Below are 14,874 nucleotides of genomic sequence, written 5' to 3'. Positions count from 1 at the left end.
ATTCATAGATGAAATATACTTACAGTATTTGTGCAACTAGAAGTACCGAATCAAGTGGAGGTATCTTCTACAAAAACCTGTGACAGACAGCCATCAACCACTACCAGAAGGCATTTCTTCCCTATCTATTCCTATTGGTGAAATCGATGAAGTTATCATTAAAATGGACCCACTTGAAGTAAATATTCCTTTACTCGTTTGTAAAACTAGCTGGGCAATTTCGCGAAAATATGTCCCGGTTACAAAATGGATTCAAATAAAAAAAATGTTTTAAAAAAATATTAAAAATATGCAGATTGATTCCTATAACATTATAATGTGTTATATTAACAACAATAGTTGCAAACATTTACTAATTCCAGAGAAAATGAGATCTATTTGGTGCAAGGCAGGGATTCCGGCATCCATTTTGTAACTTTTTTGAAACTAAGTTTCAAAATAATGCATAATCCTTGTTTACTAATTTTTATTTATTATGAAAGTAACAACATTAAATTTCCCACAACCATTTTTTTTTCAGTAAACACATTATTATTTATACTTTTAAGCTTGAAATATATCCACTTTGTAACTTTTAGGTACATCAGCCTTTTTACTTTTTGCGTAGATTGGTAATAAATATTTTTTTAAGATTATAATAATAATGAAGTAGATATTTATATATTTATTGTACTTAAACTGCAAAAATCAAGGCTAGTACCTCGTAAAATAATTAAATTATTTATTATTATTCATAACTTAAACATGAGACAGTTACAAAATAGAAATAATCAGTTACAAAATGGAAGTTATAAAGCTTAGCTGTTCACAAGTTGCAATCTTACAATCAAGTTTCATATCAGTGGCGCAGCGGTTAACAGCAGCTCTGCCCTGAAAACGGAAGGTCGTGGGTTTGATTCCCGCCAGGATCAAATAAGAAAAATATTATTTTTCCTAAATTGGCCTCGGTCTAGAAAGTGGTGGTAGGCTCTGTAAGGGGCCTCAACTTCCCCTCTTATAACAGCTAGATTAATGCCAAGGGTGAGCTCGTAATACGTAAATAAAAATAAAACTAATTTATTTAGTTAATCGTATATTTCAAAAGTAAAATTATTAAACTGACATGCTCTATTCAAAACATATAACACAAATATGATTTTGCTTTTTTTTTCGCCACTGCTTCCTTTTTTCTGCAGCCTTTTCTTCTTCTGTAAAATTTGAATCTTTTTGGTCTTCCGTTTGATTCTCTCTAGATTTTTTTTCTTATTTCTTCTTTTTTTTCAGGGTTGTCTTTTAATCTTTCCCTATAGCGTCGTTGCTTCTCAGCATTGGTCAGAGGCATTTTCCCCTAAAAAATAATATGAATACAATATTCTTTTCAAATAATGCAAAATCATTTTTTTTTATAATTTCGCCATCCCCATACAAAATAAAATGGTGATTTGAGAAATTTGTATGGGGATGACAAAATATATATTTTTTTATTTATTTGTTTTTTTATAAAAATTTCAAGCAGTCAAAAATCGATGTAGTGATTTTGAATATTAAAAGATATCTTCAATGCTATTTTTCAGCTTATTAGTGAGTGTTAAAATATAATTTTTAATTTAAGTCATATTTACGTATGAGACCATTGAGAACTCGTCCTTATATTTCCACTTTGTAACTGCGACGTTCCACATATACGTAACCAAACAAAATGGAAGTAACGGTTTAAAGATTTCCTAGATACAATTGTTTGTTTTTCACACAATTCCCATCAATCACTAAAATATATGCACTTAATTCAATTTATATGGGTATAAGTAACGAAAATTGTAACTTTTAGGAATAAAAACACATACTTACCACGAAAAATCCCAGTTACAAGTCGGAGCGAAATTTTTGCACGGTAACGCTTTAGAAGTTTCGACACGACTGACGGTTCGAGTTTTCTATGACAACCTCTTCAAAATGGTGGATTCAATAGAAATGTTGCCATTTATGTGAAAAAAATACATATTTAGTAGTTTTTATCTTTATTTTAGAGTATATAACGGTTACAAAACGGAATTCCGCACATGGTCGAAATCGTAGGACACGATTTAATTGATAAAAATACTAATAATTACTATAAAAGGACGTAAATTTAACGTTTTATAATCATAGCTCTCACCCTTTGTGATTTATTTATACCTTTACTTGAATAATACTGCTTCACATTGGTAAATAAAATGAACATTTATACAGACTGGTTGCTGTGGGACACGTCAAAATTGGGTGCCTCAAAATTAAATTTTCTTCATATCTTTAATAATAAATGGATTGGCAAGCTGTTTGTTTGTGTCTTATAAAGAAATTATAATAGCAATGTAATAAAATCCACTTCCTGATATAAAATGTTGTTAGTTTTGATGAAATATAAATGACAACCCATAGGACACTCGAAAATCAGTGTGGACATATTTTAACGAAATTGCCCAGCTGACCCACAAAAATTTTCTCATAAAAGAGAGTGTTAACATGGTGTTAACCTTCAAATGTTCAAATAAATAAATTTCCAGAATAGACACAATTTGATGTTGATACAACTAAAGTACTTATGTTTTGATCATGATTTTTTTCTAAGTTTTAGTAATCTATAGACTTTATACAGTGCTTTACCACATGAAGATTATTTGAGACCTTACATAAAGCTCAAACAAACTATATATTACTTGCTCTGTGCTATGTTAGTGTTCACTGAAAAATATACTTTTTATGTTAAAATATACTTAAACAATTTAAGATATCTTATTGCATTACAATTGTCTATATAAAAATATATTAAACTAGCTGCGCTTCGCGGTTTCACTCGCGTGGCTCCGCTCCCGTTGGTCTTAGCGTAATGATATATGCATGTATACTGTATAACCTTATAGCCTTCCTCGATAAATGGGCTATATCTGTCACCAAAAGAATGTTTCGAATCGGACCAGTAGTTCCTGAAATCCTGAGATTAGCGCGTTCAAACAAAGAAACAAACTCTTCAGCTTTATGACGTGGATGGCCGAAATGCGACCATTTTTGTTTCTTTTTTAAAAAGCGATTCGCTACTGGCGTTGTTTATTAAAGCCTAACCTAACCGAACTGTTTTCTATTGAAAAAAACCATTCGCTTCAAGTATTCGCCGGCGCTACCGCGGCACTAACTTAAATGATAATAAACAAGTTCTTAAAATATTCTGAATTTTTAATGTTTTGTCCAAATGTCGATGACCAAATCGTGAAACGTTGAAGATTTAACGATCTGATCAAACTATGTTGGCCATTTCATGAAATGAGCAAATCTACGATATGGCCACGACATAGATAATATTACGTTTCCTATTTTTAGAGGAAATTGTAATTGCAGGGTTTGGGATATCTACAAGATGATGACAACAATATTGAATTTGACTCAATTAAAAATTGTGAGTACATCCATAAGAATTACAAGTACTTAAGTTTATTATGATTAAATTAAAATAATACAATTGTACGACAAGTATTATATGACAAATATTTGTAAAAATATATATAGTTATCAAGTCATGAGATAATCTATTATCATCTCCCAAAATCATTGCATCTACCATCTACCTACAATCCATATCTATACTAATATTATAAAGCTGAAGAGCTCGGGAACTACTAGTCCGATTTGAAAAATTATTTCGGTGTTAGATGGCCCATTTATCGAGGAAGGCTATAGGAAATAAGACCAACAGGAGCGGAGCAATGCGGGTGAAACCGCGGGGAACAGCTAGTAGTTAATAAACATTTATCTCAATACATACATATTAACAAAATTGGTTAGCTCAATCAAAATTATGTTATGTTTAAATGGTTACTGCAATTATCATGCTTTCAAATCCACAATATTTGATGTTAATTTACAATTTGATAAGCATTTTGGGATTTTTTTATAGTATAGAGTACATAATTGATACTCAGAGATCACGGACATACCCAACAGTGAAAAATGGTTTTGATATTGGCACAGTACTTCCTAAGAAACAAGCTTTTGCTTTATCCTGTTAGTATAGAAGTATATTCATACTTTTTTCCTTTAATACTTTGATTTATTGAGTGTAACACCAATCTGATTTAGTTGAATAATGTATAATATCTCTAACGTAATTAAATGTATGAAGGGGGTCAATGAGTTCGATTGATAAAATTATGCGACATTCTCAATTCAGTTTAAGCGAGCCGCCTTTAGTGATGTAATAGTTATTTGTCATGTGCTTTATTCGTTTCTATTTAGCAAAATGTTTAAAATCATAGTATTGTTTGCTCTAGTTATAGCGAGGTAAGAATTTGTTATTATTTATTTAAGATAGGTATATTTTTATCGGCGTGAGTGATCATTTAAAGAGTGGTATAGGTAAATTGATTTTTTATAATTATTCTACTAGCAAAGATGTCGTGAAAAGATACTTTATATATTAAATTTAAAGGTAGGTAATAAATGATAAATATCATTTGCCAAATTTTCTTTTCAATATGTTATTACGATGAGTGCTACGCAAAACGTAAGTTATCTCATACGTTTCCTCCACGTCAGTCGACTAATTGGCTTTTGAATCTAGACAACTTTATAATACCTATTTATTATGTTTCATCGTAATATGGGCTATCTGAAAGGGATCGATATTTTGACCAATCGGGAAGTCCTAATTTTATTAGTCGTTTAGGTCGTCACACATTTTTTTCATAGTTTCTATTTTTCCTAATTTTTTTTATAATTTTTACGCCTACTTTTATTTTTATTATGTCTTGTATTTATTAATGTTATTGAATAATGTGGTGCACCAATTAAAATTAATTCTTATTATATTCTAATATTTAATGAAGGAAACAGTAGATATTCTTGCTATGAATCTTCTATTATTTCAGCTCCTACTGTAAGGTTATTGTAAAAGAGGAATCTATTGACGATAACAATGTAATAAATGACAATACCAAACCAAAAATATACATAGAATTACCAACTTATAAACCGCCCAAGAAAGAAGTGAATACAGAAAGTACAAACGAAGAAGTGAAAACAGTGTTGGATGAAAATGTAACAAAAGCTACTCTCTCGAAATGTGACAAAGCAAATGATTTAGACGGTGAATTGGATAATATTTCTGATGAATGTCAGCCTGAAGTAAATGACCCAGCTCTTATTCTAACTCCATACATAGAAGATGGCAAAATCGAAGAAGCCCGGGAAGCGAGCAAGGTTGATCCGAAATTATTCCTAGGAGTTGAGAGTTATTCTGGCTTCTTTACTGTCAATAAAACATACGACTCGAATATGTTCTTTTGGTACTTTCCTGTTGAGAATAAGCCAGTAAATGAAACGCCTTGGATTATTTGGTTGCAAGGTGGACCGGGTATTACTAGTCTCACTGGGTTGTTCGATGAAATTGGACCGTTTAAAGTGACTCACTTTCAAGAACTGCGACGTATGTATGAACATAGTTTAGTTGTTGGTTTCGATTATTTTTTATATTTTTCTATTGCATTATAAGATGGAAGAAATAATTTTTATTCGTGTGTATATGCAAAACATTTTAATTTTTATTTTAGGTTAATGTTGTTTTGCTTATTTTAGGAAACAGATATTCATGGATAAAAAACCACTCGTTATTATTTATTGACAATCCGGTGGGCACGGGTTACAGTTTCACAAACGATTTCAATGGCTTTTCAAGGGATATGGCCGCGGTTAGTATTTGATATTTTAGTTCTATAGCATTCATATTTATATTCTTTAACCCATTGAGCCCCGAGCGGCCCGATCTGACCACGACACAATAGATTTTCTATTGTGTCTGTGATTCCGGGGGCTGATTTATTAAAAATTTGTATTTAATAGTTTATTCAAACATTTGTTATGGTCTGGTACAATATCACGGTTGCAAATAACACTATACCATACTGTATTTCTCTGGCATAGAGACATTCACATTATGCATAATGCAGATGTACTTAACTTATGTTGTACCAAATTAAATTACTCTACTAATTACCTCATAATGTTCGCTTGTTATTTCATTTATTGTCATTATTTCAGTATTCCAAAAACTTATACAGTACTGTGAAGCAATTTCTCGAAGTATTCTCAGAGTTGAAGACAGCTCCTCTGTATATAGCTGGAGAGTCGTATGCCGGAAAATATGTTCCCGCGCTTGGTGTTCAGCTGCATAGACACAAAAAATTATCTGAAATCGACGTTAATCTTCAAGTAATATATTTTTAAGTCTTCAAGTAATATGTTTTCAGAAATTAACTAAATACCTATATTAATGTCTCGAATTTTGATACAGCAATCTATTCTTATTTGGGTGATGTTTCATAATATTGTTAGATATGTGATACTTACAAAAAAAAAGAAAAGGAAAGGTTTCAGTACTCTATTGTTTTTAAATAAATTTTCTCTAGTTTGAGATTTTAAAAATACGTACTGTTAATATCTAAAACTACCTGCCTTTTTTCTATACATGTTAATTCTATTCCACTTTTCAGGGTTTCATGATAGGCAATGCGCTTGTTGACCCAGCAATGATTAAAAACGTGAACCAACCCTTTCTTAACTTCGGGTTGGTAAGCAAAGAACAGGTTGAATCAATCGAGCCTTTGATTAAATCTTTTCAGGCTGATATTGCTGCTCATAGAAGTGTTGAAGCTAAAGAGGTGAGAGATGTTTCTATAGACTGATCATATTTAACCATTGACGTAACAATAATAATTAACTAACCAACCTTTAAAAATGTCCGAACTAAAACTGCCTAGGTACACGTGTAAAAGGCAGAGTTTTCTAGTCAGCTTATAGACTTTGTTAATTTCAATGTACGCTTAGTTAGGATATTTTTTACGACCTTTTATTAGGCACAGTCCACTCGGTTGAGACATTAGAGTACACAGCCAAGGGTCGTTTAATTATAATTGAGATATCCTTGACATCCTAGTCATAAGTGGTCAGTTATGAATGTGTTAGAGATAAATCGACTATTCGATAGGTATATTTTTAAACGTGTGCGTAATTTACTAGAAGATCTGATAAAGTTATCAGTAAGTAGGAGAACATTAGGTCTAACTATTTTATTATGAGTCATAATTAATTTTTTGACAAAACCTGATGTTTTGTTCGTTTAAATGTGTAAAATTGTTAATTAGTTTGTCGTAATAAGTTACAGCCATAATTAATCCAATTTATTTTGTTCAATATTAAAAAAAAAAAACATTATTTCCACAGAAATGGATGCAGCTCGTTTCCATATTGCTACTTTTGTCGCACCAGAAGCACGGGTACAATTTTTTGAAAGACGACCTCGGTGTAGGATCCTTTATTGGTTTTATAAATAGTCCCGAAGTGAGAAAAGCTATGCACGTTGGAAGCATTAAGTTTTCCTTCGTCAATGTTACAGCTAATGTCGAAATGGGACCAGACTTTTTGAGCAGTTCCCAGGAGCTATTTGAAGAATTATTGGACAGTTATAGGGTCCTTTCCTATTGGTATGTTAATTTAATGTAATGTTTGATTTAAATCTGTTTTGTGCTATTTACAGATGTAATTTGTTTTTTTTCTGAATTTACACTATTTTATTTCAGCGGTCAATTGGATCAACTTTTGTCTTGTATGTTCAGCGCGGAAAACCATCGTACATGGCAATGGAAAGACAGGGAAGAATTTATACAAGCGACAAGGCGCCCGTATATGTTCCGAAACAGACTTGCTGGGTAATAGTAGTTATTAGACGTTACTCTTCAAAGTCTTAAGTGGGTTTTTTAAATGGGGAATATGGTTAGACCCTATAAGAAAAATGTCTTATATTGGCATCATATTAACTATATGTTGCGTATTCGATCTCGAGCAACAGGGCCGGAGGACCAGATCCAGTTACAAATATTTGACTTATCTAAATGAGGGCTTATTTTCTTACAGTTATATCAAATCTGGTGGCAATTTAACAGAAGTGGTGATACGTGGCGCGGGTCACATGGTCCCGATGGACGAACCGTTGTCTTTACAGCGACTGGTCACCAATTGGATTCAAGACATACCAGTTCCCATACATAGCTCCTTGAAGGAAGACCTGATGTTGCAGCAAATCGTCAATAACTACACTTTATTATACTTTTAATTTTGTAATCTGTGTTTTATTTATGAACCCGTAAACAGATATTTTGTAGAATTTATTTCTTTTCCTCGTGAAATTATTTTCAATTAACTTCTTTTTATAGTTTGGAATAGCCATCATTTAAGACTACAAAAAATATTAATAAATATTAAAAAAAATATTGAAGTAATGTTTGCTTAGTATGATACGATATTACGTAGTATAAAATATCTCATATGCCTCTAAACATCTTTTAAAAAACGACGTGTGGCACTCGGGGACTGCCGCGGTAAAGCTATTGCATGCTATGCCTTCAAGCCACACCTCCGCCCGTCGGAGTGGGGAGCGTGAGGTTTTTCGTTACAGAATTTCTCGATTCGGTCCCCGCGCTCAAGGCCCGCGATAGAAGCTATGCAATAGCTTAAAAATTGTTTATTCTGGTTAGCGTATTCGTGCGAATGCGAGTGACCGGCCGCGGCATATACAATATTGTATAGACTATGTAGTTTTTTTTCGATCATTGTCAATAGATAGCACTATAGTCTGTAACCATATTGGGTACAATAAAATAAACCTGTTTCACTATAGTTTTTATGTACTTAAAAGTCGGCTGATAAATTATTGTTAGGTTAAATCTATGAATATAGCTTCGTTAACATTTGATTAAAATATGTTTCGTGCTGTGTTCCACAATATTGTTTTCTGTATAACAAATACAGCACAGTCAACTGTTTATTATAATCGAAGCGGTTACACTTACAGCTGAGTAAATAATTAATTATGATCATTACGAAGTATTATAGTAACGTAACTACCAAAAATGTACAGATAACTAATGAAAACAAACATTTTGTTTGCATTACCTTATCTGCGGTAAACCAGAAACAAACAGTAAATAATTATACGAACCAGTCGGCGACCGGCGCGGGCGTAAGGGCGTACTCATACTCCATTCATATTTAGCAACAAGCGCCGGCTGTCGCGTGTTTTGTGATTTAACTACAATAATAATTTACCTTCGAAATGTTCTGATACGTTATTTGGATATTGAACTGAAACAATGAAAAAGAAAATGTGCACGATGCTTCATATATTATTTATATTGTGGTCAGTACATTAAACATTTAAATTTCCTTTAAAACAACTTTAGTAACACTTTATTTGTTAGTTTGTGGTTTTATAATATTATTGTTGTGTTCCTTATCATATGCTTGCATGTGAATTAAGATGTGAATGCATAGAGAATCAACTTGTTTATTTGCGTTTTCAATCGGTGACCTAAATATTGGTTTCAATAAGTTTCGCTTGAGATATTGGTCACAGTGACGCGTGTTTACGTTTACTTGAAATAAAATACCTATTTTATCGTATTAGAAATATACAAATGATATAAAATGAATAAAGCAATCCATCAGCGTGCTGCTCCCATCGCGTATATAAAAAGGTGATGTCATGTCTACTTATAAACTAAGGGCTTGCGTCTTGTACTTTCGAAAGCTTTAGTTTCACCGACGCCAGACACAAATTTATTTCCGTCCATTCTTTTGCAGCGTAAATTTAAACCTTGACTTTGAGGGTATTTATAAAATAATGAAATATAACATAGGTAGTTACTTAAGCATTTTATTGTTAAAGATAATTCAATACCTACTATCTATTATAATAAATGATAATCCATAGTTACTAATCTTAATATATATAAATCTCGTGTCACAATGTTTGTCCTCAATGGACTCCTAAACCACTTAACCGATTATAATAAAATTCGCACACCATGTGCAGTTCGATCCAACTTGAGAGATAGGATAGTTTAAACATGTAGGTACCACGGGCGAAGCCGGGGCGGACCACTAGTACCTATTATAAATGCGAAAGTAACTCTGTCTGTCTGTCTGTTACTCAATCACGCCTAAACTACTGAACCAATTTGCATGAAATTTGGTATGGAGATATTTTGATACCCGAGAAAGGACATAGGCTACCTTATATTGCGAAATATGTACCACGGGCGAAGCCCGGGCGGACCACTAGTTACACATATGTAACGTCCTCATAATTATAATGACATATTTTCTGTTCTTATAATTATTTCTATTTGAAATAAATGAAACGCTCGACACCCTACAGCGGTCATCAACCGTTACTAATTGCCATTGCCCATTTATTGAAAACATTTTAGTTAGGTAGGTACTTCATATTCAAGATAAACAAACCTATATATTATCTATATACTTTTCTCAATTCTGTGTCAACAAAGCAATGAAAACTGAATACGCAATATACTTTATTTTTAGCGCGACAGTTCACCCTATATTGACTGCGACACCATTAATCCTTACGCCGTTTGTCAACCAAAACAACACAGAAGAAGCCAGAAATCGATCGGCCGTTGACCCCAAAATTTTCCTCGATGTAAGGAGCTATTCAGGTTTCTTAACTGTCGACGAGAAACACAACTCGAATCAGTTTTTCTGGTACTTTCCAACAATAAATAATGATGGACGGGATATGCCCTGGATCCTTTGGCTGCAAGGTGGATTAGGGTTGACCAGCATGGCGGGGCTCTTCAATGAAATTGGGCCTTTTGAATACATTGTAAATGATACAAGACTGTCCAGGGGTGGATATTTGAAAGGTAATGTACGAAAATACAATTGTAATTTCTTTTTGTCTTCTGGATTTTGTACCTATGTAACTATCCATAATTTTGCAGATCGAGAACATTCATGGAACAAAAAGTTTTCAATGGTGTTTATGGATAACTCCGTCGCTGAGGGATACAGTCATACGAATAAAGATTTATCGGGTATACCAGCGGATGAAGAGATGGTATGTTTATAATCCTTTGTCATATATTATGTACTAATATTAATATTTATAGATTAGAATTAAAATACCTACATTAAAATTACTATTAAAATCTCTAAATCGTTGACGAATTTTGTTACTACTGCTGCTGCTGATAAAGTCGTTTCTTTTGAAATACCAATTTATATCAGTGAATATTCAGTGAGTTTCATCCACTTTAATATATTAAGTTTCTTTGAATAAATATATGTAAATAATTATAATAGAACGCATTTTGATAGAATAAAAGTGTTACTAAGTATATTAAAAGAGGTTCTTATTTATATTTTCAGTATGCAAGTAATCTCTTATCAGCGGTGCAACAATTGGTACAAATATACCCAGAATTAAGTAAAGCCCCGCTCTATATAGCTGGGGACAAATTTACGGGCCACTACGCGCCAGCTCTGGCCATGAAAATCATGGAGACGAACTCAACAATATCCATTAACTTAAAGGTAGGTCATGTTCATTTATACCTATCGTGTTTCATTCTTGCATGTAATGTACCTAATCTTTTCCTGTCTGTGGCATATTATTATGAATAGATTGTTCTCCACGACTTTGTAATTACATCTTACCTTTATTTACTTCGACTGTGGTCTGTGAGTGTTATTATATAAGTGCATGCATACTACAAAGGATGTAATGCATATTACATCCTTGGTTAGTCTGACATATCATTCCTTAAAAGGTATAATAACTGAAGAATTTAACTATCAACTATAGGCTGCGGTTATAAATCTTCTTCGGTATTAAATCAATTGTTCATGCTCATATTATGATTGTATAATTTCATTGTCTTAGTCATAACTAGCACGGGCAGTAATACGTATATACGTACGCCAAAAAAGCGAGACCTACATTTAGTTAAATAAAAAAAAAACTGCGTTTAATTATTGAAACAGTCAGTACCTATATCCGATAGGTACCTATCGGTCTTTTGGTTATAATCAGGAAATTTATTGAATGATTGTGATACAATTTCTAAAAATAATTTACTAGGGTACTTCTCGTAACAATGCACCACAATCATAATAACTGGCAATTAATATCTCATATAGTTAACCTTGGCATTTAAAAATTCGTTCATATATTCTTAAAGCTTTTCGTTCGGGAAGTAATTTGTGAAATCGTGGTCAGATATACTAAATAGTATAATTACGTACTATTAACAATAAGTTCAAAGGTCAAAAATTATTGAATCTAATTCTTTTACACAATCGAGTTGTGGGTAATGTTCGCAATTGTGTCGTTTGCCTAACGGCGTTAAAATATTATAAGTATAACGTCTTACTTATTAAGATTTATTTAGTTCTTTATTACATCGGCGTATGAAATTTATAAAAATGGAATTAAGATAAATTCTCCTTACGCCGCGCAGTAACGTAGCGGGTTTACCCCACAGACATTTTAAATCTGGAATCTCCAACCATATTGTATTTTTATTACCAGAAGTAATCGGCTTCCACAACAGGAAAAATATTACTTATCTTTCACTTGGATTATCTAGAATATTAATTATTAATATTTATTTATTTTATGAAAGAAAGAACCCGCGCGCCGCTCTAATTTTTTTTTGTACCCTTTAATTTGTTTATATGTGTAAGCATTTATTGCAATAAAGCTCCGGATATTTACATTAATGTTTCTCTTTCAGGGTATTATTTTAGGAAATCCAATTTTGAATGGAGACAGCGTGGCGGATTATTCATCCACATTTTATAACTTCGGCTTGATCGATCGTCAGGGTGTGCTCGCGGCTAAACCATTACAGGATAAATTTATTAAGTCTTTGGGAGACGGGATTGCGAGCAACGCTTATAGTGTATGTATTATTCCACTTGTTTTAAACCATATTAGGTACTACCAGCTGACCCGGCAAACGTTGTTCTGCCTTACCCCTTTTCTACCAGCTACTAGATTAAGAAATTGGCGTTAAAAATATGCTTCCTTATTATAATATGTGTATCTCAATCCATAATACTCGGGTACCATCATAAGGAAGGTACCCGGCCCTTTGGAAGGCTTACGTGGGGACACGGATCCAACACGCAGAGGCCCTTTAGAGAACTTTACTGTGTTGTGGGACACCAGCCAGTAAAGTTCTCTTATTATTATGTGTTATTATTGCTTATTTTGTTCGTGGTAATCGTCGTCGTGTGTAGGCCCGGGTGACCAAATCATTAGCAAAACATAATACTCTTAAAATGTCAATTAGTATCAATAGCGGATTCTATTCAGATATGTGATTTGACAAATCTATTCATTCAGTCGGTTCGTACAAAAAAAAATAGTTGAGGCAATTAAATGCAAAATATGCAAAGAAAGATCCCGCTCCACTAGCTCACGATTTACCTTAAAAATTAGGTAAATTATTTTTTTTAACCTGATTTATAAAAAATATGAAAAATAAATCAAGAAGATCACTGTCGACTAAACCTGTTAATTGAACATAAGTGGAAAGTATTAAATAGATGTAGATATTATACTGTTGGTAAGGCTTTTCCAATGAATCATTATCATGTTGTTAATTCCATGACACTAATACCTATGTTTTATTTAATGCGTTCATTACAATTTAAATAAGATATTATACATATTCTGATACACTTATTCTATTATGATACAATCTAAAAGATACAGCATTGAACAAAACGGTGACTAAAATGTATCGTCATTCGTCATTACACATAGCGTAGTACCTATGTGTAATGACGAATGACGATACATTAAACTTAACAAAATATAAATGTGTATGTGGGATATAAATTATAACAAAATTTATATCCCACACGCTTACCTTTCATGCGTTGTTTAGTTGTTAAATATTCTACGTGATTTTCCTAATATTATGTGATAAAGACAACTTCAACAACACACAAAGTCATTCACATATCTATAAAACAATTAACAAATAAGGAATGAATGAATTTCAATTGCTCTTTAATTTCAATTATTTAATTCGACTATCCTACACGCCTAATTACTAAAATAAATTTTGTTTATCTTCCAGTTTCGTGAAGACCTTCTAAAACGGCTCAAAGAAATGTCCGGCAAACGACAATTATACAACGCTATCAAGGATTATGTCAATTTGGATTACAACTTCTACGACTACATCACTAAAGCCGATGTTAGAGAGGCCCTTCATGTTGGAGACCTTATGTTTTCCATCAACGATTACTCTGTTATAACAAACATGCGACGGGACTTTTTAAATAACGTCACAGCTAAATTAGAGAAGCTTTTAGAAAATTATAGAGTTCTCATCTATTGGTATGTATTTATAATTTGTTTAATGTAATTTATGTAAGTAATAGAATGTTAATAATGTCGCGTATAGTATATGACGAAGACATTCCACATCTTCAATCGAAAATTGTCCTTAAATATTTATTTATTTATTATCTTCATAGATCTATTTTCCTTAAAGGTAGAAGATGCGTCTTGCTTCTAGCCAGAATAATACATATATACATATTTTGCCCTGTAGTTTCAACAGAATAATATAATGTTTTCTTAATACCCAATATTGTCTTTGGACTATTCCTTTTTGATGCCTCTTCGAATTTGTTCATTTATTTTAGGAATTGCGCTGTATTATATTAAATATTAATTGTTTTGAAACTAAAGGTATTTTTTTTACAGTGGACAGTTTGATCTGGAAGGCCCATGCGTTCCAAATGCAGAGGCTCGTAGGAAATGGCAGTGGAAGAAGAGAGAGGACTTCCTGAAAGCCCCTCATCTGCCTTGGTGGTTCAACGATTCTATGGCTGGGTGAGTTTTAACAACGTACAAAAATACTACAATGTACAATGTGTTAACTAGAAAAACAAATCTGCGAATTAAAGTTGGAATTTACGATACACTAACTTCGCGGCTTCGAAAAAAGCCGCATAGTTCCCGTTCCCGTGGGATTTCCGGGAAAAACC

The 14,874-nt window shown here is 32.6% G+C and overlaps 2 protein-coding genes and 1 long non-coding RNA gene across 4 annotated transcripts in view; 2 read left to right on the top strand and 1 right to left on the bottom strand.

Annotated features, from left to right (window-relative positions):
* The first annotated feature begins 48 nt into the window (after window positions 1–48).
* On the top strand, window positions 49–8,124 carry LOC123705829 (venom serine carboxypeptidase-like). Of its 2 annotated transcripts, none has more exons than XM_045654866.1 (8): window positions 49–178; window positions 4,878–5,434; window positions 5,584–5,696; window positions 6,046–6,216; window positions 6,498–6,665; window positions 7,228–7,487; window positions 7,584–7,712; window positions 7,918–8,124. In XM_045654866.1, exons 1-8 carry the CDS (start codon window positions 147–149, stop codon window positions 8,114–8,116), a joined length of 1,629 nt encoding a protein of 542 aa, XP_045510822.1. In that variant the 5' UTR covers window positions 49–146; the 3' UTR covers window positions 8,117–8,124. The 2 variants fall into 2 exon arrangements, with proteins under 2 accessions (XP_045510822.1, XP_045510821.1); XM_045654865.1 differs by lacking the exon at window positions 49–178 and adding an exon at window positions 3,874–4,290.
* On the bottom strand, window positions 1,253–2,433 carry LOC123705833. Its single transcript, XR_006753343.1, has 2 exons — window positions 1,828–2,433; window positions 1,253–1,327 (listed from the first exon to the last, which is right to left on the bottom strand). It is a non-coding gene; the product is annotated as an uncharacterized LOC123705833 (long non-coding RNA).
* An 871-nt stretch (window positions 8,125–8,995) lies between the features above and the next one.
* Window positions 8,996–14,874, top strand: part of LOC123705830 (venom serine carboxypeptidase-like) — a 6,805-nt gene continuing 926 nt past the window's right edge. Inside the window, exons 1-7 of the mRNA XM_045654867.1 lie at window positions 8,996–9,199; window positions 10,387–10,727; window positions 10,806–10,921; window positions 11,233–11,397; window positions 12,600–12,767; window positions 13,956–14,218; window positions 14,591–14,719. Of these exons, the coding sequence (XP_045510823.1) occupies window positions 9,153–9,199; window positions 10,387–10,727; window positions 10,806–10,921; window positions 11,233–11,397; window positions 12,600–12,767; window positions 13,956–14,218; window positions 14,591–14,719 (1,229 nt within the window). The 5' untranslated portion in view covers window positions 8,996–9,152. The remainder of the gene's footprint in view (window positions 9,200–10,386; window positions 10,728–10,805; window positions 10,922–11,232; window positions 11,398–12,599; window positions 12,768–13,955; window positions 14,219–14,590; window positions 14,720–14,874) is intronic.

The sequence above is a fragment of the Colias croceus genome, chromosome 3 (genome assembly GCF_905220415.1).
Source record: "Colias croceus chromosome 3, ilColCroc2.1".
In the NCBI taxonomy this organism is placed as follows: domain Eukaryota; kingdom Metazoa; phylum Arthropoda; class Insecta; order Lepidoptera; family Pieridae; genus Colias; species Colias croceus.
This window is presented reverse-complemented; position numbering and strand designations above follow the sequence as displayed.

Bases quoted from the DNA above. Each gene is read 5' to 3' on its own strand.
- LOC123705829 (XM_045654865.1), top strand. From the start codon at position 4,250: ATGTTTAAAATCATAGTATTGTTTGCTCTAGTTATAGCGAG. The intron at 5,435-5,583 runs GTATGTATGAAC...TGCTTATTTTAG, and splicing joins TCACTTTCAAGAACTGCGAC to GAAACAGATATTCATGGATA. The intron at 6,666-7,227 runs GTGAGAGATGTT...TTATTTCCACAG, and splicing joins GAAGTGTTGAAGCTAAAGAG to AAATGGATGCAGCTCGTTTC.